General features: G+C 37.6%; 1 protein-coding gene across 6 annotated transcripts in view; it reads right to left on the reverse strand.

The window, feature by feature from the left end:
* The window catches only part of TAF1 (TATA-box binding protein associated factor 1), a 94,922-nt gene that overhangs the window by 36,119 nt on the left and 31,578 nt on the right, over positions 1 to 27,225 (reverse strand). For all 6 annotated transcript variants that reach the window (XM_081125481.1, XM_081125479.1, XM_081125478.1 and 3 more), the window contains 6 exons: positions 26,731 to 26,853; positions 25,876 to 25,968; positions 25,709 to 25,793; positions 3,774 to 3,841; positions 3,218 to 3,334; positions 36 to 161 (listed from right to left, as the gene is read on the reverse strand). In XM_081125481.1, coding sequence (XP_080981607.1) covers positions 36 to 161; positions 3,218 to 3,334; positions 3,774 to 3,841; positions 25,709 to 25,793; positions 25,876 to 25,968; positions 26,731 to 26,853 — 612 coding nt within the window. The remainder of the gene's footprint in view (positions 1 to 35; positions 162 to 3,217; positions 3,335 to 3,773; positions 3,842 to 25,708; positions 25,794 to 25,875; positions 25,969 to 26,730; positions 26,854 to 27,225) is intronic.

The raw sequence follows: 27,225 nt of genomic DNA on the forward strand, positions 1-27,225 counted from the left end.
CTACCAATCTCACAAAGAGAAAAAGAATATCCTACCTGTGCCACCTGCTTTTCTGGAGTGGTAGTGGGAATATCCAGGACAGACATATTGCTCTCATCTTGAAATACAGAGGCATCTCGAGACATACTGAGGGATGTGTTGGTATCATATAAATCAGGAGGCTGTGGCACAAATCATACAACTTAGCTTATATTCAGGAAAAGGAGTAAGAATTACAGAGAACTCCCCTGTAGAGCACTCACTGCAGAAAAAGGTCATGCAGACCAATCCATTTAGTGAGAAAACAGCTTGAAATAACTTTATCGACAGGTTTTGGGGAATCCTACAAATGTTGCTCATTCTAGCAGAAAGCATCAAAGTTATGGAACAATTCTATCTCCTAACAGCCTTTCTGGTAAATAACCTAGTTTTTTCTAAGCCCTGTCTAATTGTTTTTAGGTCCAGGACTTCATACCATTGCTACTTTGATTGGTTTAGAAATATCTAATAGAAAATGGGATCAAGAAATTTCAATACCAATAAGAGCTCATTGGAGGATGCTATGAGGCAAAATGGTGTGGTGAGAAATCATGGGCTTTGGAGTAAATTGCCCTGGGTTTGAGTCCTGGTTCCACCGCTTGCTAGCTGAGTAACTTTAACAAATTACTCAACCTCTCTAAACCTTGGTTTCCTCAATTATAAAACATGGTTGTTGGGAGATTTAAGAGATATGTGTAAGCGCCTTACCCAATGCCTGGCATTCAATAAATTATAGATACCTTCTTCCCTCTCCTGAAGAGAACAAGGATTTAGCAAATGGACTTATTCAGTGACAGCAGGGCAGGAGGGACCAATAAAGAATAGGCTGGAGAAATAGGAAAGAGTTCTCTGAGGGTAGAAATATTATGCAGCGATTAAAAAATCATGTTTTCAAAGACTAGTAAGTAAAATAAAGCACTTGAAATATTATGTGAAGTGAAAACAAGACCCAAAACCATCTTGGGTCACTTTAAAAGTTTGTCTATAAACACACATGTGAGTGCATGCATGCACGTACACACACATCGAAGATTTAAAAGAAACACACTAAAATGTTCACAGTGGTTAGTTCTGAGTAGTGAACTTTATTTTAGGTAACTCATTTCTTCTTTATATTTTCCAATTTTTCCCAATGAACATGTTACTTTTATCAACAAAAACCCAACATATGTTACTTCGTGGTTTTTTTGTTTTTGTTTTTAACAAGCAAGGTTGACTGAGAAGAGGATTTGAGAGAAAGAGAGGCAAAACAGAATTTAAAGGATTACAGAGCAGATAAACTAATTATGGGATAGAAGAGAAAATCTGGGAATGAAAGGCTATGTGGGAAACTGAAAAGTAAGCAGTTTTAAATAAAGTGTTAAGTTGAATGTATGATGCAATACAAGCTAGGTGGAAATGGCTGAGTGAAAATAAATTATTGACTATCATCATTTAGAGCTGGAAGTAAAGTATGATTACTGTTATATTTCTATACAACCAGAATTATATTATGACAGGTTAAACTTATGCAACACTCTTTAACAACATTTGGGTTTGATAGTAGTAATGAGTAAGGACAATCGCTCATGTGCATCTTCTTCCTCAGGTTAAGAGGTAATAAACTGGGCTTATTATTTTTAAATTTGTATATATGAGTAAAGGCAATGATAAGAGGGTGAACTGGAATAATGAAGAGGCACTATCTACACTCTATTCTTTATAGAAGACCCTCTAACTGCACCAAACTAACTGGAGGGAGAACAGTTGGCAGGTTTTCTTCAGTTATTTGCGATAGTGTGGGAGGGGTAGAGAAGAAAGGAAGAAAACTTTCAGGTCTAAAGTTCTGACTCACCAAAGAACTAGGCCCATGCTGTCATAGACTAGAGCAAACCATGTGCTACTTTGTGGCTAGAGTCTCCTGGGGAATGATGGCTAAAACCCAGGCTTTAGTTTATCAGAAAGCACCTGGTGGAAGCTGTAGGCCTATTAGCAAATAAGGCGTTCCTGGGCAACATCACTCACCCAAGCCCCCTTGACCCAATCTGCCCACACATTCCAAAAGCCTTTCCTTGTTCTGGGCCTAGAAGAAGTATCTTAGGATTCTTTATACATGGCCCCTCAGTAACCTATGTTTTGGAATGAAAGAGAGTAAAAGATAGATAGGATGAGTGCATGAATGAAATAAATATAGACAGCAATAATCCAATGGAAATCATATAGGTTGCATTATCAGTTCAGAGCAAAACCTGAGTAGAATGAAAAAAGTTTTCCAGTGGGAATTGGGAAAATTTTGCATTAAAATATTTGGTTAAATTTGAAAAGGTCTTTGAAAATTTTGTATACAACTTTGTACAGATAAGAAAACAAATATTTACTGAATGTCTACTTAATGTGGCAGGCTAGAATGAATTCATTTCACATTTATAATAATCTTGAAAAGTATATTTTAGAGAAAATGAAATTCAGAGAGGTTAACTTCCCAAGTTCACAAAGGTAGATAGTAGCAGAGCTAAGATCCAAACCCAGGCCTATTTTATGCCAAACTTCATGTACTTTCCACTTTTCCATAGTGCCTCCAATATAGAAACCAAGCAGCAGCTATATTCTGGTAAGTCCTATTCTTCAAATATGCCATCTAAGAGTACAGTATATTCAAAGGTCAGAACAGAAGCACTAAAAATTTCTTATTAATCCTACTCTCTAGTCTTTGGGCTTATAAATTTAAGATTATAAATATTACCTGTCTTCATATATGAAGAGAGAGTCAATCCAGGAAAATGGGTGACATCTGAGCTACACTGAGACACATCTGAGGGAATGAGTAATCAGGAACAATGTGGCCCACGTCTATAACTGAGAAGTCTATACTCTGGGGACATGCCAGAAACCTAATTCGTAGGCAAGGGAGCTCCAAAGACTCAAGAGGAAGGCCTCTGGCCATAGTAATCAGGAATCTGGTATTCCTTAATACTGCTTAAACAACTAAGACCCCATCCCATTCATTCATCCCACACCTGCCTCTTCTGAATTCAACAAGGCCACCAAGACCCATGGCCCTCACTCACCTTAGCCTTTGAGAAGACAAGAAAGCACACGAAAGGCATATGAAGAGGAAGGACAGAGAAGAAGGGTATCTCAGTAAATATATCTGTTAACAGGCTCCCAATTACCCAAACCAATAAAACTGTAAGAGGAGGTTCCTAGTCCTCAGACTCACCTGGGGTGTGTAAGGCCCTGGGGTCATTGGGTCCAAGCTTTCTAATTCTGCTTCTTCCAAAGCTGCTTCTTTAGCTGTACAAATATCCTTCTCAAGTTGAGTCAAATGCTCATCATACTGAGAAATACAATTAGTGAATTCATTCAAAATGTGTTTTAGGTACTGGGGATACAAAAGTAAACAAAACGGACAAAATTCCTGCATTCATGGAGCTTCTATTCTAAGGGCAAGACACATGATAATTAAAGTAAATAATTACAGGGTGTCCCCCAAAAAGGTATAGCTCAATTTTGAAAATGGAATGTATTTTAATAAACACTGCCTTTATAATTATTCAAAGCATGTGTAGACATTTTTTGGGACACCCTTTTTAGCTTGTTAAAAACATTTAGTTCTAGGTAGGAAAATAAAGCAGGGAAGGAAGTAAAGGCTGGGTGGGGGGGACGACAGGATGTTACATTTTAAAGTAGGATAGGCAGGGAAGGCCTCCTTAACCAAGGGAACAAAGGGATTCCATAAAGCTAGATCCCAAGGGGACCTCCTCTTTACCACCTACCTCAGTCAATGTCTGGTAACAGACGTTCACAATCTCCTGAGCAGTCTTAGTATACTGACTTTCAGGCCCTATAAATGAAAAAAGAAAATGCCATTACCTTTGCAGACTTCAGTTCCAAAAATTGACATTCTGTAACCAGAATGTGTTCCATTATTATCCTAGATCCCAAATATCATGCTTCAGCTTTAGCTTGGACTCTTGCTTTACTTTTGAAGGTAGAAAATTTCAAACATGTTAAAAAACAAGGACACTAATATAATGAACTCCCATGTATCCACTACTCAGCTTCAGTGATTATCAACACATGGTCAATCTTGTTTCATTTAAACCTGAACTTTCACACTCCTAAATTATCCTGAAGCAAATTCAGCAACATTTCATTACGTCCACAAATTGTTCAGTATGTATCTTTAAGGACTCTTTTTAAAAATAGGTATGTATGGCCCTGGCCGGTGTTAGTCAGTGGTTAGAGCATTGGCCCAAGAACCAAGGGTCATGGGTTCGATTCCCAGTCAAGGGCATGTATTTGGGTTGCAGGTTTGACCCCGGGCCCGTCAGGGCCCGTGTAGGAGACAACCAATCGACATGTCTCTCTCACATCGGTGTGTCTCCGTCTCCCTCTGTTTCTCTCGGCCCCCTCCCTCCCTCCCTCCACACTCTCTAAAAATCAATGGAAAAAATATCCTCAGGTGAGGATTAACAAAAAACAAAAACAAAAAAGTATGTATGATACTATAATGCTGTCAAAACCCATAGAATGTACAACACCAAGATGTAAACTATGGGCTTTGGGTAGTAATGATGTGTCAATGTAGGTTCATCGATTATAACAAATGCTCTAATGCAGGATGTTGATAATGGGGGAGGCTGTGCATGTGTCGGGGCACGCGGTATGTAAGAACTTGTATACAGGAACTCTCTAAACCTTTAGCTCAATTTTGCTCTAAACTGCTCGAAAAAATAGTCTATAAAAAAATCTAACTATATTAGACCTAAAATAATTAACAATTCTTTAACATTATTAAACAGCCAATCAATATTCAAATTTCCCATAATTTCATAAATGTTCTTTTTCATTTGATTTCTTTGAATCATAACCCAAATAAGGCCCATACATTGCATTTGGCTGGTGTGTCTCTTTAAGATACGTTTACATATTAGGTGATTCTTAACTAAACTACATACTTCCCCATATAGTCACAAGTTACAAACTGGTGGCTTGTAGGTAAATCCAGTTTTGTTTGGCCCATTAAAAAAAAAAAAAAAATCAGCCCAGCCAGGCGTGGCTCAGTGGTTGAGCGTCGACCTAGGATCTAGGAGATCGGGGTTTGATTCCCGGTCAGGGCACATGCCCGGGTTGCGGGCTACAGCCGATCAATGACTCTCTCATCATTGATGTTTCTATCTCTCTCTCTCCTTCTCCCTTCTTCTCTCTGAAATCAATAAAGATATATTTTTTTAAAAAATCAGCCTAGTTTGTGAAAATGATTGAGCCATACACCCATAATGTATACACTTTTTGTGTATAAATTATACCTCAATAAAGTTTTTTAAAATCTGAATTTACAACATTTAACAATTGAGAGATTTCATATAAAAACCCAAATGTCTAACTTCTCTTAAAAATTTAAAAATATCTGGCAACACAGGGTCAGCATTCCCACAAGGTACCAATTGGCTGGAGCTAAGTAACAGCTGCCCCTTTTAGATAAGGCATGTATTCTCCAGATTACCACAGTCCCTACCAGGTCTGCTTAACTCACTTATGCCTGGATCCTGAAGGCATCTGAGTTTTTAACCCCTGCCTTAAGTGCTTTATAATATTCTTTAATAAACTGTTTATATACCTACTCATTCATAAAACATTTTGAGTACCTTCTACATGCCAGGCATTATACACAAAAATGAATAAGATATAGACCATAACCTCAAGAAGCTTACTCTAGCACAGTGAGACAGACTATACACAAATAGAGAATACTATGAAAAAACACATACAGTGTTCAGTAGAGGCACAAAGGAGGAAGTGGCCGATTCTGGGAGGTAAGAGGGAAAGATAAAAAGGCTTCACAGAGGCGGTGATCACTGAGTTAAACCTACTGTTTATCATGACATAAAGGATAAAATATATACCACATGTGCATGTAAAGCTTTCATGCCATACCCACTTTGTTACTATATGAACAAAGAAGTCTCTTTCAGTTAAAACCTCTCACAAATATATGCCATAAAAGATGTAAAATAAAGCTGTGTCCTCAACACAATCTGTGCCAAATACAAATAAATCAGAAAGAAAATTAAGTCAAGCATCAGGATATTTAGGGCACATAAATACAGCCAGAGCAGGCCCACAATCAAGAATAGTTTGAGCCCAGCTGGCGTGGCTCAGTGGTTGCAGGAGGTCGAGGTTCAATTCCCAGTCAGGGCACATGCCCGGGTTGTGGGCTCGATCCCCAGCAGTGGCCATGCAGGAGACAGCCGATCAATGACTCTCTCATCATTGATGTTTCTGTCTCTCTCTCCTTCTCCTTTCCTCTCTCTCTGAAATCAATAAAAATATATTAAAAAGAATAGTTTGAGTGTCCCCGGTCAGTGTGGTCAGTGTGGCTCAGTTGGCTGAGTGTCGTTCCATGCTCCAAGAGGTCGCTGGTTCAGTTCCCGGTTAGGGCATATGCCCAGGTTGCCGGTTTGATCCCCAGTAGGGAGTGTGCAGGAGGCGGCTGATCAGTGTTTCTATCATCGATGTTTCTCTCTCTTCCCTCTCCCTTCCTCTCTCTCTCAAATCAATAAAAACTTATTTTAAAACAAACAATAGTCTGAGTGATAAGAAGACTGCAGCTCAAGTTTCTAGAGCTCTAATCTCCTAGGGCCAGTAGTAGGTTGGTCCTCAAAATACTGATGGAAACAGACTACAAAGGTTATCAGACAAGGTTTCATGTTGCTAGTAATGCATGATGCTAGAGAAAAAGGCTGTATACAGATTACAGGCCTCCTTCACCAAGCCAGTACAACATCAACTTCTCACAGTAGAATGGCTCTCCTTCCTACAAGGACCTGTCTCACGGCTAAAATTCTAGACTACAGATTAAGAATTCAGCCCTTAATTTCCAAAATATACAAAGAACTCCTACAACTCAAAAAGACGAACACAAACAATCCAATTAAAAAATGGGCGAAGGACCTAAATTGACACTTCTCCAGAGGACATACAGATGGCCAAGAGACTATGAAAAAATGTTCAACATCGCTAATCATCAGAGAGATGCAAATTAAAACCACAATGAGGCATCACTTCACACCTGTCAGAATGGCTACCATCAACAAATCAATAAATGACAAGTCCTGGCAGAGATGTGGAGAAAGGGGAACCCTAGTACACTGCTGGTGAGAATGCAGACTGGTGCAGCCACTACGGAAAACAGTATGGAGGTTCCTCAAAAAATTAAATATGGAATTGCCATTTGACCCAGTAATCCCACTTCTAGGAATATATCCTAAGAAACCTGAAAAACCAATCAGAAAGAATATATGTACCCCTATGTACATAGCAGCACTACTTACAATAGCTAAGATCTGGAAACAGCCCAAGTGCCTGTCAGTAGATGAGTGGATAAAAAAGCTGTGGGACATGTACACCATGGAATACTATACAGTTATAAAGAAGGGTCTCTTACTCTTTGGGACAGCATGGATGGACCTGGACAGTATTATGCTAAGCGAAATAAGCCAGGCAGAGAAAGACAAGTATCACGTGATGTTACTCATATGTGGAATCTAATGAACAAAATAAACTGATGAACAAAATAAATCCAGAGACGTAGAAGCATTGAACAGACTGAGGGATCTCAGAGGGAAGGTGGGGGTGGGGAGAGATTAACCAAAGAACTTACATGCATATATGCATAACCCAGGGACACAGACAATAGTGTGGCGAAGGCCTGGGGCGGGGGATGGGTGTGGGGTATAAGGGGTCAAGGGGGACATCTGTAATACTTTCAACAACAAAGTTAAAAAGAAAAAAATAATTCAGCCCTTACTATACTTCTCTTTTGAAATCTAAACATAAACCAACCCTTCAACACCCCAATGCTATCATTTACAAGACAGGGAAAATTTAGTCTTATACAACTGCCAAGTTTTCTTATTTTTTGAAGATGGAACCTCTTCCCTCCCCATTTTCTTTGCAACACACAACTCTAAAGAAATACCCACTAATACCCCCAGAATATAAAAAAATACACTTACGTACATAGCCGATACACTTGTTTATGTGCTTTGATTACTAGCTGTGTCAGTAATCAGCTTCTGACAGTCCATGCTCTCAAGAGTTTCAGCTACTTAACTTTATTACTTTAAGTATTTTTAGTGAAAGATGGTGGTGGAGTTGGCAAACCACTGTTACCACCACCGAAAAAGGACAAAAATACCTAGGTGTTTTATTATCTCTACCTATATCAGGAATTTTTGAACAGGATGGTAATGAAAGAGAGAGATCCATGAACCTCTTGAAACTGTAAACAAAATTCTGTATGTAATATAAATTTTCTGGGTACAAAATCTGTTTCTTCATCAGACTCTCAAAAGGGTCCATAACTACCTCCATAAAGATAAAAATCTTGCTCTATATTCTGAAGAATCAGGAGCTCACTAAAAGTAAGATAATCAGCTTTAGGTTTCACAGGTTAGGAACAGCCGTCCAGTAAAAAGACATACAAAGATAACAGGGCTGTGGGAATAATAAAAGTGCTGAGGCTATTTGTGGGGGACGGGGGAAAGAGTAGAAATTGAATTCCAATTTCCCAGTCCCTGAACGGTTATTATTATAGAAAATCAGAATTAATTTATAAAGAGTAATTTTCAGGATAACATGAAAATGAATATGAAAAATAAGGCCATCTATGAATGACCACTGTGCCCTACGGGAGAATAAGGTACTCATTTACAAAAAGAAGTGATTTTCTGAATATATTTTGATGTCTCTCTCTCTCTCTTTTTAAATATATCTTTATTCAATTCAGAGAGAGGAAGGGAGAGGGAGAGAGAGAGAGAAACATCAATGCTGAGTCATTGATCGGCTGCCTCCTTCTCGCTCCCGACTGGGGAATCGAGCCCGCAACCTGGGCATGTGCCCTGACCAGGAATCAAACTGCAATCTCCTGGATCCTAAGTCAATGCTCAACCACTGAGCCATGCCTGGCTGGGTTCTTTCTCTCTTTATTAAAACATGGCTAAACAATCACAAATGTCTTATCAAAAAAATATTTAAGTAAAAGAGAACACATGGACAACAGTGTGGTGACTGTGTGTGTGGGGGGGGAAGGGCATAGAGGAGATAAATGGTGATGGAAAAAATAAAATTAAAGTTTAAAATATATTTATTTATATTTTGCCTCATTGTAAATAAGAATTAGCAATAACCTAAAGTATCATATATTTCAAATCCAAATGTCCTTAAACAGCAGTAATTCCAATGATAGCTTTGCAAAGTTGGTATTCCACTAAAATCAAGAAAATTCATTTTGTCATTTCGAAGTTAATTCACCTCTTTAGTGATGTAAGGAGAAAGAAAAGTTACAAGCTTCGTGCTTCTAGTTAGAGAGGAAAGCAGTATCATTGCTATCTGAAAGGTTTCAGAGAAAAATACCAGTCAACGCCCAGCTGGCATGGCTCAGCAGTTGACTATCAACCTATGATCCAGGAGATTACGGTTCAATTCCCGGTCAGGGCACATGCCAAGGGTGGGGGCTTGATCCCCAGCAGGAGGCAGCCGATCAGTGACACTCTCTCATCATTGATGTTTCTATCTCTCTCTCCCTCTCCCTTCCTATGAAATCAATAAAAATATATTTTTTAAAAATACCAGTTAAGATGGTAAGCAGTCTTGCACAACTAAGGAGAGAGGTTGTTTGTGATCACTTCTAAGCTTACATTTCCTTTGAGAACCTTTCCACAAATGCTAAAAATAACCTCCCTACTAAGAAAATGAGTGCTGTGCCAAAACAAGCATAAATAATCTTGACAGTGAATGAAGAGTGTGGGTGATATGCATGTATTCCAATGTAAATCATCAAAATTTAAAAATAAAATAAAATCTCAATAGCATTAGATAGCTTTTAAAAAAAAGCAATGCCAGATTTTAAAAGAAAAAAAAAGACCAAAAAAATCTGCATAGCTAATTCTTAAAGAAGCTAAAATTACTAAATTTAACTATGCATAGTCCATAGATCCCAAAGAGGTAAGCTTGGGCTCTCTCAATTCTTATATATTTATCTCATACTAGGTCCAGGAAAGGTGAAAAGGGAAGTGAATATAATCTTTCAGACTGTAGCTAGGTGTTTTTTTTTAAAGACCTTTTTAATTTTTTTTTTTACATATATCTTTATTGATTTCAGAGAGAGAGAGAGAGAGGGAGAGAGAGAAACATCAATGATGAGAGAGTCATTGATTGACTGCCTCCTGCAGGCCCCCCAACTGAGGATCGAGCCCACAACTCAAGCATGTGCCCTGACCGGGAACCGAAACACAATCTCCTGGATGGTAGGTCGAGGCTCAGCTGCTGAGCCATACCCTGCCAGGCTGTAGCTAGGCTCTTTACATTATGTAGAATGTAGATCAAATTAAGATGTTTAGTTTCCAAGATAAGAGGTTTGATGTCTCACATCAGAGTAACAGAACCTTGCTCAGAATCTGGACTCCAAACTCCAGAAGCCAGAAACTATCCAGAAAGGAACTGGGGAAATAAATTTCAATGGGCAAGGGTAGGATTTATATTCAGGACCTGTCTGATAAAAAGCCCCCCAAAACCTAAAAACGCTTCTCCAGTTCCAAATGATCCACCATTTCATTTAGCAAAATAAAATATTATATAGAGAGCGAGAGAGAGCGCGAGAGCACACGTGTATGCAAGAGAGCCTTGGCTAAACACACTAATCTCATATACCTGTAACAATCAGAAAAGTAACAATATAGACACTTCAAAACAACTTTTCTTATAGAGTAACATTTATAATAGGGCTTGACTCTTCATATTTAAGCACTTAATATAAGCCAGGCATAGTGCCAGGGTCTGGTGATACAAAAATAACACAACAGAACAAATAAATCAAAAACCAAGAGGCAGGTCCTTGTCCGTGATGCCCTTCATGGTGCCATAGAAGATGCATATACAAAAACTCATAACATCAATGATGGACAAAGTACTAAGGGACTGTACAGAAAACGGCAACTGTGTCACAGAATGAGGTGGTGTTAAAGAACCTTTCATGGAAACTGTTCTTATCAAGTCCACAGTGATGTGCTTGCTAACTGCCAAATCCAGTGAACATGTTTCAGACTTGACCCTAGAAGCCCTGTGCTGTATTTACAACTACCATTCACCTCTTCCTTGAAACTCTCTAATCCTGTGGCTTCTATAGTGCACTCTCCACTCTTTCCTGGTACTGTACCTCTTTATCTTTGGTCACTAGTTCATTCAACATATACTATGTGTCTACTAAGTGCCAAGTATTATCCTAAGTGCCTAAGCACTAGGGAAATAAGGCAGAGTTCCTGTCTTTTGGAGGCTTACAGCAGTCACTTACTAGATTTAGGCCACTAAGTCCACCTGTGCACATTTTTCTGTCCACACTCTTCGCCCAACTTTACATGATAACAACTATAATAGCTTACATAGATTAAACAAAGCGAAAGTTAACACTGATTTATATTCCTCATGGTAAGGTTTTGTTTTGTTTTTCCTGGAACCAGAGTTGCCTTGAAACAAATCAGAGAAACTCCAGGGCTAAAAGAAAGCCTTTTTTTCTGTCTCCTTTTTCTTTTAATAAGTAATTATCTTTGTTTTCTCAAATTATTTATTTTTTAAATGTGAACTTTGTTGTATGTAGCCTTAATATTTTCTGGTGCATACTTGTTTACTGGCATATTGTACTATCTCACTCACCTCACGTACGGACTTTTGGTGACATGCTTGCTGCTTATACCAGATTGCTGTATCACTATCTACCAGCTCAATACAGTACATAAGAAAAGACGGCTAGTTAAGTTATGGACTTCAGATGTCTATTCCCTAACAAATTTAAGCAGAAACTGAATTAAGCAATACAGCAATATTCTCAAGAAATAAAATGTCAAATGACAAGAACCATTGGGCAATCTACCTCTATTTCAGCCACAGTATTTTTTTTTTAAAAGTGGAAATCCGATTTAGATTTTTTTTCAGAAACATTCATAATGACATTCATTTAACTACCTTGCCTTTTAAAGCCACATATGAATAGATTTTACTTAAATAAAATCACATACTTACATGAATAAAAAATTGTCCATAAGATATTGTCAAGTGAAAAAGGAAAATTATAGAACAGAATGTAAATATATTACTTCTTTAGTCAAAAAAAGTATGTTATGTATAGAAAAAGGTCTAGAATGCTTCATACCAAACCTGACATTGGATACCCTGGAGAACAGGATGGAAGGAAAAGAACAGAGATATTTTTCTTTTTCACTTTATACAATTCGATATGGTTTGATGTTTTAAAATGAGCACGGAATTTTTTTAAAAATATATCTTTATTGATTTAAGAGAGAAGAAGGGAGAGGGGGAGAGAGAGAAACATCAATGATGAGAGAGTCATCGTTGATCGGCTGCCTCCTGCACACCCCCGACTGGGGATCGAGCCCACAACCTGGGCATGTGCCCTGACCGGGAATCGAACCATGATCTCCTGGATCCTAGGTCGATGCTCAACCGCTGAGCCACGCCTGGCCAGGCCAGCATGGAATTTTTTATGATGGAAAATGTTAGTTTAAGTTATATACTTGAATTTTACAGAAATAATTTGGCAATGATTTTTAAATATTGATAATTCCCAGTGTTTGGAGAGGCTGTAGGAAAAAAGGCCTTCTCCATCATTGTTATTTTTACTATAAACAGGCACAACCTTGTTAGAAACCTTTCAGAACACTTATCAAAATTTGCTACAGAAATATTCCTACAAGAAAAAGCTTCTTGCAAACCAACATTAAAGAAATATTTTATAAATGCTCAACAGAGGGGAGGGACTCCAAGATGGCAGCAGATTAAGTGGAAGTTACACTAACACTCTCCCAGGAACAAACTGGAATGAAAACTAAAATATAGAAAAACCATCGTGAATAATCAACTGAAGACTAGCTGGAGAGCACCCTCATAACCAAGGACATAAAGGAAAGACTGGATAGAGACTGGTAGGAAGTGTGGAGGCGTGAGAGGGCTGGCTGGGCTCCCATAGGCAGCAGCTGAAGGTCTAGAGGGATAGCTCAGCTGTGGGGGCTTCCCACTGAGAACTCTGCAGTCTAAATCCCAGGCTGGGCTCCTCAGCCCAGAGCTCCAGAACCAAGAAAGGTTCCCACATAGCTGGGCATGAAAAGCAGTAGGGTTTCTGTCTGCCAGGGAGAGAAGGATGGAAATGCAGGCACAAAGTTTTGTGTGCAAACACTCACCTTGGGCTCTGGCAGAGAGAGGGTAGAGCGGACTAGAGCAGTGTGAGGAGAACCTAGGGTTGTGGGCTCTGGATACAGAACTCAGAGGGCACCCATCTAGACTCCTGTGCTGAGTCATTCCCCCATAGTGCAGAGGACCTATCTCTCAGGCACATATTTACTATCCAGGCAGCATTTGCCCTGGGAGAGAAGCAATCGCCCCATCCTGTGGAGTTTCTACAGCCTGAGATTCATTAAGAGACTGTGAATAAGTGCTCAACAGAGGAACGGTTATACAAATTATGGTACATATAGCTATACTATGGAATACATTAAAGAGAATGATAGATATCTATTTGTGCTAAAGAAAGACAGGATCAGTAAATTCTGTCCCAAACTGATCTACAGGCTTAATTCAATTCCTATCAAAATCCCAGCAAAACTTTTTTATAGATATACACAAGATTCCTCTAAAATTTATGTGGAAAAGCAAAAGAATCAGAAAACAATTTAGAAAAAGAATAAAGTATGTCAACTGTAATTGAAAAATACAAAATGAACCCGGCTGGGCGTGGCACAGCGGTTGAGAGTCAACCTAGGATCCAGAAGATCACAGTTCAATTCCTGGTCAGGGCACATGCCCAGGTTGTGGGCTCCATCCCCCGTCAGGGGTGTGCAGGATGCAGGAGGCAGTCAATCAATTATGACTCTATCATTGATGTTTCAACTTTCTCTCTCTCCCTTCTTCTCTCTGAAATCAGTAAAGATATATTAAAAAAAGAAAAGAAAAATACAAAATGATTAAAAAAAGAATAAAGTGAGGGGGAAATTACTCTACCTGTTAAGACTTACTATAAATATAGTTCCCGTAATCATGTTAGTGTGCAAAGGGATAGATATATAAGATCAATAGAACAAAATAAACCCAGAAGAAGACCCATACACTCAACTGATTTTTGACAAAGATGCTCAAAGCAATTCAATGGAGTACGGATAGTCTTCTCAACAAGTAATAATGGACTAACTAGACATCCACGGGCAAAAAAAATGAACCTAAGCCTCATACTATATACAAAAATTATTTTAAAATGGATCATGTATTTAAATGTAAAACACTAAAACTATAAACTTTTCAAAGAAATTATGAGAATGTCTGTGACCTTGGGTTAAGCAAAGAATTCTTAGGCACATACTAGAAACACAATACATAAAAGAAAAAACTGACAAATTGGACATCATCAAAATTAAATATTTCTGCTCTTCCAAAGATACTGTCAAGAGACTGAAAAGACACAGACCGGGATAAAATCTCTGTAAAAGGACATATACCTAAAACATATAAAGAACCCTCAAAAGTCATTATTAATAAGAAAACAATGCAGTTAAAACTGGGGCCAAGAAATGAACAGACACTTTACCAAAGAAAACACACAGGTGGCAAATAAGCACATGAAAAAATGTTTTAACATTAATAGCCATTTGGGAAGTGCAAAGTAAAAACCACAATGAGATAGAAGACTAGGTAAAAATTTTTAAAGCAGCAGTAATACTAATTACTATAAAGAAACTGGATCTTTCCTACATTGCTGGTGGGAATGTAAATGGTACAGGCACTCTGAAAAACAGAGTATGGCAATTTCTTATAAAATTAAACATACAGCCAGGCCGGGCGTGGCTTAGCAGTTGAGCATCAACCTAGGATGCAAATCTCGGTTTGATTCCTGGTCAGGGCACAAGCCAGGGGTTGCAGGCTCGATCCCCAGTAGGGGATGTGCAGGAGGCAGCCAATCAATGGCTCTCACCATTGATGTTTCTCTCTCTCCCTCCCTCTCTCTGAAATCAATAAAGATATATTTAAAAAAAATTAAACATGTTTACCATCACACTCTTGGGCATTTATCCCAGAGAAATGAGTATTTATATTCACATAAAACCCTGTATATGAATGTTCACAGCAGCTTTATTCATAATAGGAAAATACTAGAAATCTTGAATGTCCTTCAGTGAGTTGAACAAACTCTGGTACAATAGAACACTACTCAACAATTTTTAACAAATGAACTACTGATACATATAACAATTTGGATGGATTTCAAGAGATGCTTAGTGAAAAAAACGTATTATTCTTTATCTAACATGCTCAAATGTCAAAACTATAGAGAGGATCAGATAAATGGTTGCCAGGGAACAAAGACAGTAGTGGGAGTATGTCAGGGGTTGCAAATACAAAAAGGTAACATCAGGGCGTTCTTGTATTAGAACTGTGACAGAACAGTTCTAAATCTTGACTGTGGTGGTGGTTACATGATGGCATAAAACTACATAAAACTATACACACACATGCACAAATGAATATACTTTTTTAAAGGTACAAAGTGTGTATGGTCTGTAATCTAGTTAATAGTAATGTACCAATATCAATTTCCTGGTTTTGATTTTTAACTACAGCTATGTAAAATGTCACCATTGAAGGAAGGGTACACAGGACTGTATTATTTTTACAATTTTTGAGACTATTTTAAAATACAAGTTTAGGATATATTCATGAGCAAAGAGCAAATTGTAGAATAATTATAAAAATGGCAATTTTTGTAAAAAAAAAATAAATTTAAAGACACTACTTATGTGTAATTATTAAATGTTCTGTATAAGTACAGAAAAAAGTATAGAAGGATATACACTGTTACCTCTGGGGAATGAAACTATGGGAGACAGTAATAGGAGAGTGGGCAAAAGCTTTCAATTTTAATTTTATATATTTATTGTTTGACCTTTTTATCAGAAATATAACTTTTAATTTTTTTAAAAACTGGTCTACCTGACAGGAATGTGAATGATAGGTTAGAAAGAGGTTAAGTCTACAGGTTGAGACATTAGCCAGGTTACTATTTATAATAATAATCTAGGTAAAATAGAATGAGGTCTTTAGTGATATATTGGAAGCTGGGGATTTATTCAAGGGGAATAAAGAATAAATGAGGTTTCCAGATGTAGTTACTGGGTGATGTTAGTGCCCTATTAAACCCAGATTAGAAACAGTAAAAGAGCAAATTGAGTAAAGGACAGAGGGAGAAAGTTGGAACAGAGAAGGAAAAAGAACATTTAGTTTGAGGCATGTGTGAAGTTCCACTGGGACATCAAAGTGGAAATGTTCAGCAGGCGGTTGGGGATATTAGGTCTCTGTCCAGAATTGAGTTGAGTCATCAGGAAAAAGGTAGTGGTTGAAGTTACAGGAATAGGCAGAACATTATTCAGCAAAGGAAATTGAAAAGGAATGGGCATGAGGTAGAAGAAAAATAAGAGTTGAAAGTTATGAAGCCAATCATACTAGTTTCAAGGAAGAATGGTCAATGATGTCAAATACTGGGGTGAGGTCAAGATAAGGACTGAAAAGTGCCCACTAAATCTGGCAATTATGTGATCCTGTTCACTTGGTATGTTGGGCAGTGTAGAAGCCAAATTAGTGAGGCATGAATGGCAGGTAAAGAATAGGAGATGTTACATATCTATAAAAAAATTCTGATCCATGCTACAAGGTGGATGAACCTTGAAAACATTATGTTAAGTGAAATAAGCCAGACACAAAAGGACAAATATTCTATGTACTGTATGATTCCACTTATATGAGATACCTAGAAGAGGCAAATTCATAGATACAAAGTAAAATAGAGGTTACCAAGGGTTGAGGGAATGGGAGAATGGGGTTATTGTTTAATAGGTACAGTGTTTCTGTTTGAGATGATGAAAAAGTTCTGTAAATGGGTAGTGGTGATGATAGAACACTACTGTGAATATACTTAATGCCACTGAATTGTACACTTAAAGTGGTTAAAAGGGCAAATATTTTGTGTCTATTTTACCACAATGAAAACAAAAAAGTCTGGCTGTGAAGAGAAAGGATGACTGCAAGAGGCTGAAGCAGGATTGAGAGAGATTTTACTCTCTTCAATGATATAAGACTTGACCTTTATATAGGAGTATTTACATATTGGCCTCAATCTCAAGAGAGACATTGACAGAAAAAAACAATCTTTTTATTAACGGCCAAACTTACAGAGTAGTCTCATAGGATAAACTTAGAAACTAGTAGTCATGTGCTGCCTAACAACATTTTGGTCAATGATGAACTGAATATATGATGGTGGTCCCATAAAATTATAATGAAGCTAAAAAATTCCTATCACCTACTAACACTGTAGCACAATGCATTACTCATGTGTTTGTGGTGACGCTGGTGTAAACACACCTACTTTGCTGCCAGTCCTATAAAAGTATAGCACATTTATACTAATAGGCTATACCATCTAGGTTTGTGTAAGTGCACTCTATGTTTGCACAACGATGAAATCGCCTTATGATGCATTTCTCAGAATGTATCCGTGTTGTTAAGTGGTGCATGATTGTATACAGGGTGGGGCAAAAGTAGAATTGTGCGTTGTGAAATACAGAGTTTATTCTTGTATTATTTATTAATTATTGTATTATTTTCCAAACAATTGTAAACCCACTTTTGCCCCATTCTGTACGTAAAAATGAAGTTTCTCTATGTCAGAAAACACTACAAACAAAATTAAAAGATTCCACAAAGGGTCCTACAATCAGAACAGCTATCAGAGCTAACAGAGGATCGGGCGTTACTCGAACAAAAGTGGAAAAAACCTGCTTTGCAGATTTTTTTGGTAAAATTCTTTTACATCTCCTTTAGATTGTAGGGTCCCACTGAACATTCCAAAACTTCAGGCTCTCAGGTTTTATGACACATGACCTACCTATCCTAGATCCACCCTGAAGATGGCTTATTAGAGTTGATTTGGGGTTTAAAGAGCCCCAGAGGAGGAACTTCTTAGGCAATTCTTTGAGAAAAAGGATCTCATCATGAATAGCTCAGCATCACCTATTGGTAAAAACTACGCAGTTCATTTCAAATCTAATCAAACATTTAATAATTAGTAAGGCCTCTCTCTGCCAACTTATGACCCTATGGCTTTAAGACTGGCAAAAAGTTTGGGTTGTTTTTCAGAAGGGATTTCTTTACCTGTATGACTCTCCTTTCACTGTCATGGAATGTGTGCCTTTTGAAACTATTGCGAATAGCTCCAATTCCAAGTTTTGTGTTTCCCTGATTATTAATGTTCTTTTGAAATGTTATTTGAACATAAACAGAGCTCTGAGTTGGTTCAGTACCTATGTGGTAGCTGGAAGGCATAAGGGCTTGAACTCTATTATAGGGTGCAGTCCCATAACCACCACTTAAGTACAAGACTGAGTCCTCTGATATGTACTGCATACTTACTGGTGCAGTTTTAAATGCAGTGTTCCTTACCTTCCACTTGTAGCCTAATGACCCTAATCTTAATGCTAGGCATCTTGACTATATATCTCATGGACTACATGTGTGATAATATACGATAAGTCAACGAAGGTACATAAAATGCTATGGAAATAGTGTAATATTATATGTGAAAGATCTGAAATAGTCAAAATAATGTTAACTAGAGATCCCATTCTACTAATTTTGGTTAGTAAAATTTTTTGAAATAAAAAATTTTAAAGTAGGGAACAGACTCTAGACTTTGTTACTATTACTTAAAAAAAGAGGCAGGTTAGTATCTGGCTAAATCATTAAAATTTGAAGCAAAAGTATTATTTTGTGTATAGTACCCAGTACTGGGCTGCCCAGGATTAGATGTCCTTTCAGTACAAAAGATGTCACATTTCATATCCTATAACACCACTAACACAACCCTATTAAGAAGTTTCTTATACCCCCACCCACTGGTTAAGGAAGGGTGATTCCAGCCTTATAGGCTCTTCACTGTTGCAATCAAATCATTACTTACTTGCCCTTGAAGAAAAATACCTCTACTTTGAGGCTTGTTTTCTACTATGCCAGAGGTTGATAACCAGCTTTCTTGGAGCCAGATTTGGCCTGCAGATAAATGTTTTTATTTGGCCCACAGAGTTAAACATTTTTTAAAATTATTTGCAAATATGTAAAAAGTGGGATGTAAAAATGGCACACCAAAAAGATCCAGATTTTCAGCTTCATGTGAAAAACAAAGATACCTAGACAGCACTGGATAGTCATTTCCTTAGGACAACAATCAGACTGAAGTACATGTCCCTTTAGATAAAATATGTACTGTTCCAGGTTACTACACCCTACACCTGGCCCACTTCACTCATTTATATTACTTGCCTGGCCCCTCCCTGTAGGTCACTTGAGATCTGTGCTCTTCACCTTTACTTACCACCACTAATCCACTCACATTCACCAAGGACTTCTGCACCTGGCACAATCTTCCTTTTGGCTCCAAATCCCTCCCATCATGGTAGGTTACTCTAATGTTCATATGTACTACCTATCCAAAATCCTTGCAAATCTTCTTGTTAATGGTCTGCACCTTTACTCCCAGCAAAACATATCCATGGCTATATCCAGAATGTTGTCTTTACTGACCTCAAGGATACTTACAGGCCCATTAATTTTTGTTTCCCAGTCTATCAAGCTTCTCTTGGTTTTAGTATCTTCCCTAATTAGCCCATATGCTTTGAAAACTAAGGTAATGTGCAGTATGCCAAAGTTAAGATACAGGATCATTGTCATGTATCTTCCTTCATCAGCAATTTTACTTGAAGATGGAGGTTGGGGGATATAAAATAATTTATTAAGAAATTTGCAACATGTCAAAGTACAAACAGAGAAGCCTAATACAAAATTTGCATAAATTTGAAGATAAAATATGAATTGCCAAAGAAATTTCAAGCTTTTGTAGAGCTGCTTTGGGATGCTCTTCCAAACTAGAGACTTTGTATAGTCACAATCTTCTGCTATAAAATCCTTTGGTGAGAAAGTTTGAGTTCAAACTTCAACCTTTCTTTCCTTCTTGTTAACACCTTCAATTCTCAATCTTTCTAACACATCCAGAAAGCAAAATCCCAATCCTGAATCAATTCTGTCATCTGCCTTCTCAGTTCCCTAACTTGGTTTAATGAACACTGACAAAGGAAATTACACAACTGTGCCAATTGATGTTGCTATAAAAATTAATGGTGTCCAACTTCAGCTGGACCCTCAAAGGCTGCTCAACAGTTCTGAAATGTCCCCAAGTCAGCTCCATTTCAAATTTCCTACAACAGAGAATTCAAACCTTTATCTACATTTCTCTTCAAATTCTCTCTTCCACCATCTCACCCTCTCTCAGCATAAGACCCTGTTTCCTACTTTACTTACAGAGAAAATGAGAGGCAGAAACTTTTCTTCTTGTCTATCTTCCCACTTCCACAGGGACCTTATCTCCTATCCTTATTTTTCTTCTCTTTCGCCTATACAAAGTTCCCCTCTGTCCAATTGCCTTCATCCCCTTCAACATATTGATTACAGTCTTCCTTCTTCCCATCACAGGCAAATTTCAGTTTCCATTTTCTTACTTCCCATTCATTCATATCTTCTGCAATCTGGCTTCTGATTCCACCAGTTCACTGAAATAGCTCTTCTAATGACCATTTTCTTTCGTCTCCTCTATAGCACTTGACCTCTTCTTGTAGCTATTTTCCTCTTCTCTTGGTTTCCAGGACATTGCTCTCCTCTTGTTTTCCTTCTTTCATTCTAGCCACTCTCCAGTATTCTCTACCTGATCCCTTAAATGTTGGAATTTGTTGATTCTATTCTCATCCTACAATCTATCTTAACTAAACAGTGGTTTCTAACTTCTTTGGGTCACATACAACTTTGATAACCTGATAAAGCTTTGGTTTTTCTATCCAGAAAAACATACAGCCATATTTTAATACAGCATCACGTGGTTCAAGGAGTGTACCCTATTCTGTTTGAGCTCATCTATTTATATTTTTATATGCTGATAATTTGAAAGAATATTCATATTTACAGTACAAACTTTTCTTCTGAACTTTGAACCTGTATATAGCTAACTATCTACTGTAAGTCTTCACTCAGACGTTCTACCTCAACACAAAACACTTCTCCATAACGACTCCTCCTGTATTTCCTATATTAGTACATTGTACCACCAGTTGGCCAAGTCAGAATTCGGGATGTCATCAGATTTATCCATCCTTCCAAAAGTGGAAATTTGTTTTTAAATTACAAAAGTATCACGTGCTCAATTTTAAAAATTCAAGTACCTAAGTACAAACAAGTATAAAGTAAAAATTATCCTCATCTCTCCCTTTGAGCTAAACAGTGACTGATCCCTTTAGGTGGGGTATGTACTCTCCAGTTCATCAGTCTCTATATTGAGCCCATTTCACTCATTTATGTTACCTGTCTGGCCTCAATAGGATCTGAATTTGCAACTCCTTCTGTATATACTGTTGAGCAATCTAGTTTTCAATAATACATATAGAATATATATATTTTTAAGTCACTTTAATTTTTTTAAGTCCTCACCAAAGGATATGTTTATTGACTTGAGGGGGGGGGGGGGAGAGAAGAACATTGATGTGACAGAGAAACATTGATCGGTTGCCTCCCATATGCACCCTGACTGGAGATCAAACCCACAGCCTAGGTATGTGCCCTGACCAGGAATTAAACCTACAACCTTTTGGTGTAAGGGACAATGCTCCAACCAACTGAGCAACCAACTAGGACTATACAGAACATATTTTGATATCAGCATATACGAATACACTTTACTTGTTAATCTACCATTTTGATAGCTAAACTGTATTCCATCATATAGATGCATCATAATTTATTCAACCAATTTCCTATTACTGGATATTCAGAATGCTTCCACGTTTTTGCAGTTATGAACAATGTTGCAATTGCAAACCTATGTATATGTGTACATGTGCCTCTGAAAACTTGTATGGAGTATTCCCTGGAGGTAAAATTGTTTGGATAAAGGGAATGAACATTTATAGTCCTCTAGAAAGTCTGTACCCATTTATGTTTTCACCAACAGCATATGAGTGCTTGGCACCATCTTGAATTTTCTGTCCTTTATCCATCCCTCCAACATTCAACCATTTACGAAGATATCAATTCTACTTCCTTAGCATCTCCTTTTTAAAAAATTGATCTTAGAGAAAGGAAAGGGGGGACAGAGAGAGAGAGAGAAACATCGATCATTTGCCCCCCACAAACACAACAGGGGATCAAACCCACAACTTGGGTGTGTGCCCTGACCGAGAATCAGTCTTGGTGTACGTGACAATGCTCCAATCAACTGAGCCACACTGGCCAGAGCCTTCCTCAGTAACTCTACAATCTGTCCCCATCTTTCCATTCTTATTGCTACTTATCTTATTTCAGGCCCTCAGTATTTTTAACTTTGATTGTTGTGAAGTTTCTTTATTGGTATCTATATCTCATTTCCCTTCAATCTATTCTTCAAATAGGTTCCAGAATGATCTAACTATAATACCTGATATGGCCCTCTTTTTCTTTTTTAATATATTTTTATTGATTTCAGAGAGAAGGGAGAGGGAGAGAGAGATAGAAACATCAATAATGAGAGTCATTGATTGGCTGCCTCCTGCACACCTCCTGCCGGGGATCGAGCCCACCCAGGCATGTGTCCTGACCAGGAATCAAACCTTGATCTCCTGGATCATAGGTCGATGCTCAACTGCTGAGCCAAGCCTGCCAAGGCTCTTTTTCCTTTTAAAGGCTTATTGTGACATACTGCACCTTTCATTATTTGCCCATCTACCTTAAAAAACTCATCTCTTACACCCAAAACTAGCTCCTACTCTGGACCCTAGCCAAACTCAACTGCTTTCATTTCCCTATCCAAGGAACTCATCTACTTTTGCATTTGTTCTTTCTGCCTGGAACTTCTTCCCTACCCTTCTCCACCTCTATTGAGTTTCCTGTTTTCCATACCAGTAGAAAACTTGAAAAACATAAAAAAGATGAAAATGAAGATTATCTTAACCCTTTATTCTCAGAAATAATCACTATTATCACACTGATATGTTTCATTCCAATCTTTTACATAAACATTTTTTAAAGCATAACTGAGATGAAATAAAGTTTTGTGTTCTGCTTTTCTCACGTAACATTGGGAGCATTTTTGTCATTAGTTGTTGTTTTTTAAAAAAAGACCTTTCAATCTTTACATAATAATCCATCACACAGATGGCACAATAACTAAACATTCCCTTTAGATTAATCATTCAGGTTATTTCTCATTAATATAAATAACTTTATCATAAACGTCTTTGTCTATATCTCTGATTACGATAGACTATCATCTAATCACCATGTGCTAAGCACTCACATTCGTATTTTATTTAATCCTCACAATAGCCCTCTGAAGAGAGTACTATTATTATACCCATTTTACATATGGGAAAGCAAAGGCTGAGTTACTTACCCAAAGTCACACTGCTATTAAGCAGTGGCGCCAATATTCAAATTCAAGCCTGCTGAACTATAAAGTCGCTTCGCCTTAACTATTTTTAAGTCTCTCAATGCTGCCAAACAGCTTTCCAGAAATGTCTTACAATTTTATACTGCCAACAGCAAAATGCGAGAGCACCTGCCTCACTAGCACTGAATATTCCATTTTTTAAAAATTGAGTTCATCTAATAGGTGAAAAAAAATGGTACCTCTTAATTTCAATTTGCATTTCTTTGATTACCAGATACAACTGAGTATTTACTCATGTTCATCAGCTATTTAATTTTTGTCTTCTGTGACTTGTCCATCTGCCCTCTGCTCATTTTTCAATTAGCATCTTCTGGGTTTTTCTTATTGCCTTACATAAGCTCCTCATATCTTAAGCCAGCATCCCCAGGCCAAGCAGCCTTTCTTAACACTCCTGCTTGCTTATAATTTGTTATAATCATTAATGAACATCTGTGAGCCTACCAACACATTTATATTACCAGAATTCTGGCTGACCTGGAAAAGGACATTTCCACTCTCTAATTTCCAAAGCAATAAGGAGATCACAAGGGAGAAAGTACATTCTTTTAACCCAACCCAAATAGAACAAAAATGGAAGGCTCATCTCCCACCACTTCCCTTAGTGAAATATATAGGTACTAGTCAAATACAGTTACCCAAACTTGCCCTGTTCTTTCTTTCCTCCATGATACTGAACATTCTGTTCTCTCTGCCGAGAAAGCAATTTCCTCATCTATCTTTCTGGTTGTCCCTTCCTTCACCTCCTCCTTCCAATTATCTATCCCTTCTATCTGGCGGACTTACAGCCATACCACTTGGGCTGCTGAATATTGCTGGAGAAAAGCCCTACCATCATGTGGATTTTTAATTGAGACCTCAGTATGCTAGTCAATTCTTTCAAATGCCCTTAGCATCCTCTTCTATTTTGCTTAATGCATTATATGGGATCATCATTTCACTACTTAATTCCTTCAATGTCCTCCCACCTAAGATAAAGTAAAAACTTTTAAGTGTGGCATATGGCACACAGGCCCTCTATGATTTGACTCCGATGTACCTCTCTATATATAACCAGTCATTCACCAACATGTGCAGTGAAACTGCAACCCCAACAACTTGTTTTGTGAGCCGATAGTGTAATTTCAGGCCTCTGTGCCTTAACATACTACTGTTTTCTCTGCTACTAATCCTTTAAAACTCAGCTTAACAAAACTCTTTTCCAGAAAGCTTCTTCTAACCCTACTCTGATTTAGATACCCTGTTTCTGTGTTTCTTTGGCATATCCTGCATGCATCTAGCATAATATTTAAGTTCCATAATTTTTCTTTCCTGTTTCCCCAACTAAACAATAACCAAGTTGGGGGCAGGGATCATATCTAATTTGATTTTGTATTTGTAGCATCTATCAGTGCCAACACATATTAGATGCTCAATCAATGTTTATTTAACAAGTGAGTCATTCAAAACTGAAACTTTTTAGTTTAAGAAGCCTTCCCTATCCCTTAGGTGAAGGTGCTACTTCCTCTCTAGTGCACTTTGTACATCCTTGTAATATAGCCCTTGTCAAGCTGCATTTTTACTGTCTTTCCCTTTAATTGGACTGTGAATTATATAAGGACAGTGACTATGTCTTTCCTATCAGTAGATTAAGTAACTAGCTCAGAACCTGGCATATATTATTCAATCAGTTCATATACTGAACTCACCATGGTCTATAACTCACACATTTCCCTATGCTCCATCTAAGGGCCTGGGGCATACATGAGTTTTCACATCTCGTGGAAAGCAGTGATGACTCAAAGTCCAAAGTAATATCCACTTTTTTTTTTATTCTCATCTCATTTTTCTGTACTTTCCAAAGTTTAAAAAAATAAATATGCATTGCTTTTTCATCATTAAAAATTATTAACAAAGTTTACAGAACACATACACTAAAATATGTGCCTGCTTTAATAAAAGCATAGAAAGATACTTGACTGATTTTGTTGACTATCACTGCTCAAGACTTCTTCATGTACTTAAATTTTAATAATGCTAACTAATGTTAGGTGGATAGATTGATGGAAAGAGAAAAAAACAGGGAGACATACCCACCATTGTACTTAACACTGTTGGCCAGGATAAGGTTGACATCATCTAGAAAGCTCTCTCGACTCTGATACTTGTGCTTGGAGATATTCTGTGATTAAAAGAATAAGGTACTCAGATACACATACAAAGTTACTTGATTCCAGAAAGACATCTTAGATCAAACCACTCACCTTACGTATAGTCTCTAAATCCATTGGACTGACAATCACTTTGTAATAATCTGGAACAAACTTCTTATTAACTGGGTGATGAAATGGCCAAGACTAGCAAAAAGAAAGAATGAGAAACTAAATAAAAATCATTCTTTATACTGGAGATTCTCAACCTTCATTGGGTTAAAGATATTCCTAAGACTCTGACGAAAGCTACTGACCCTTTTCCCAGAAAGATACATAATCACACAAAACCCTGTAGGTAATTTAAGGTATTCATGTATTCCTTTAAGGGTTCCTATGCCCTGAAAGAGTAAGAACCCCTGCTCCATACTCAATTAAAACTTCTTACTCCCTAGTCCCATCCAAAAGTTTTATAGCATTACATATATACAACATACGCCTACAACACAAAAGGAAACTTAGTTCAGAATTCCTAGGCAGGATCCTTACAACAAAATGGTACATAGAATCAACATGGTAGCCCTGTCAGAACATTGCAAAAGACAAAAAAGGAAACAAAAGACAACAAAACACTGGGTAATTATCAAACTGTCATTTTTCAAGAAGCAACTCTATTTCCGAAGCTCCCATTAGCTGGCATACTAATTTCTCTCTAGGTCTACTCAGGAGCATTCAAATACTGAATGTAAACATTAGGAAGAAAGAACCTATGTCCACAGATTCCTGGCCTCTTTGATTTCAATAATAATGCACACATAGAGCAAAAAAGTCAATTTTTAAATTTATATGCCAGTTTGAATTGACAAACACCACCCTCCAGACTCCCCAACACACATACACATGTACACCCTATTGTCCTTTCCTTTCCCCTGTACTATCCTCACAATATTTAGCACAGAGACCACTTACATCTGGAACTGCCATCATTTTCTGGGTGACAATATTGTCCAGAATAAAAGAAAATGCCACTTGGTCATCATCATCCAACAAGGGATTGATAGCTTTCTCTAAGCGAGCCAATTTGTCTTCTTTCTGACATGAAACAAAGCAAAGGAAAGGCAGTGGTTTCCCTGACGTATGATCACCACAGAAAATTAAGGAAAACTTGAAAGTTCAGTTGTCTATTGCCCTTGTCCCAAAAAGTCTATGAATTGTCGATTACTCAGTTTCAGGCAGAAAGTCCAAATAAATGATATTCCAGTAAAAGGATCAAATAGATATACCAACCACTCCTTTAGTTATTCTGTATTCTACTCTGTGGATCACCAAAAATATACACCCCTGGGCATCAACACCTTAGCTTCCATAACAGAAACACCTTCACCAAGTTAGGTTTTAATATCACACTGTTTTTGCTATAAAGCTATTGCTGAAAACACTGAACACATTACTGTTGATTAATGA

The sequence above is a fragment of the Miniopterus schreibersii genome (genome assembly GCF_964146895.1).
Source record: "Miniopterus schreibersii genome assembly, chromosome: X".
Taxonomy (NCBI): domain Eukaryota; kingdom Metazoa; phylum Chordata; class Mammalia; order Chiroptera; family Miniopteridae; genus Miniopterus; species Miniopterus schreibersii.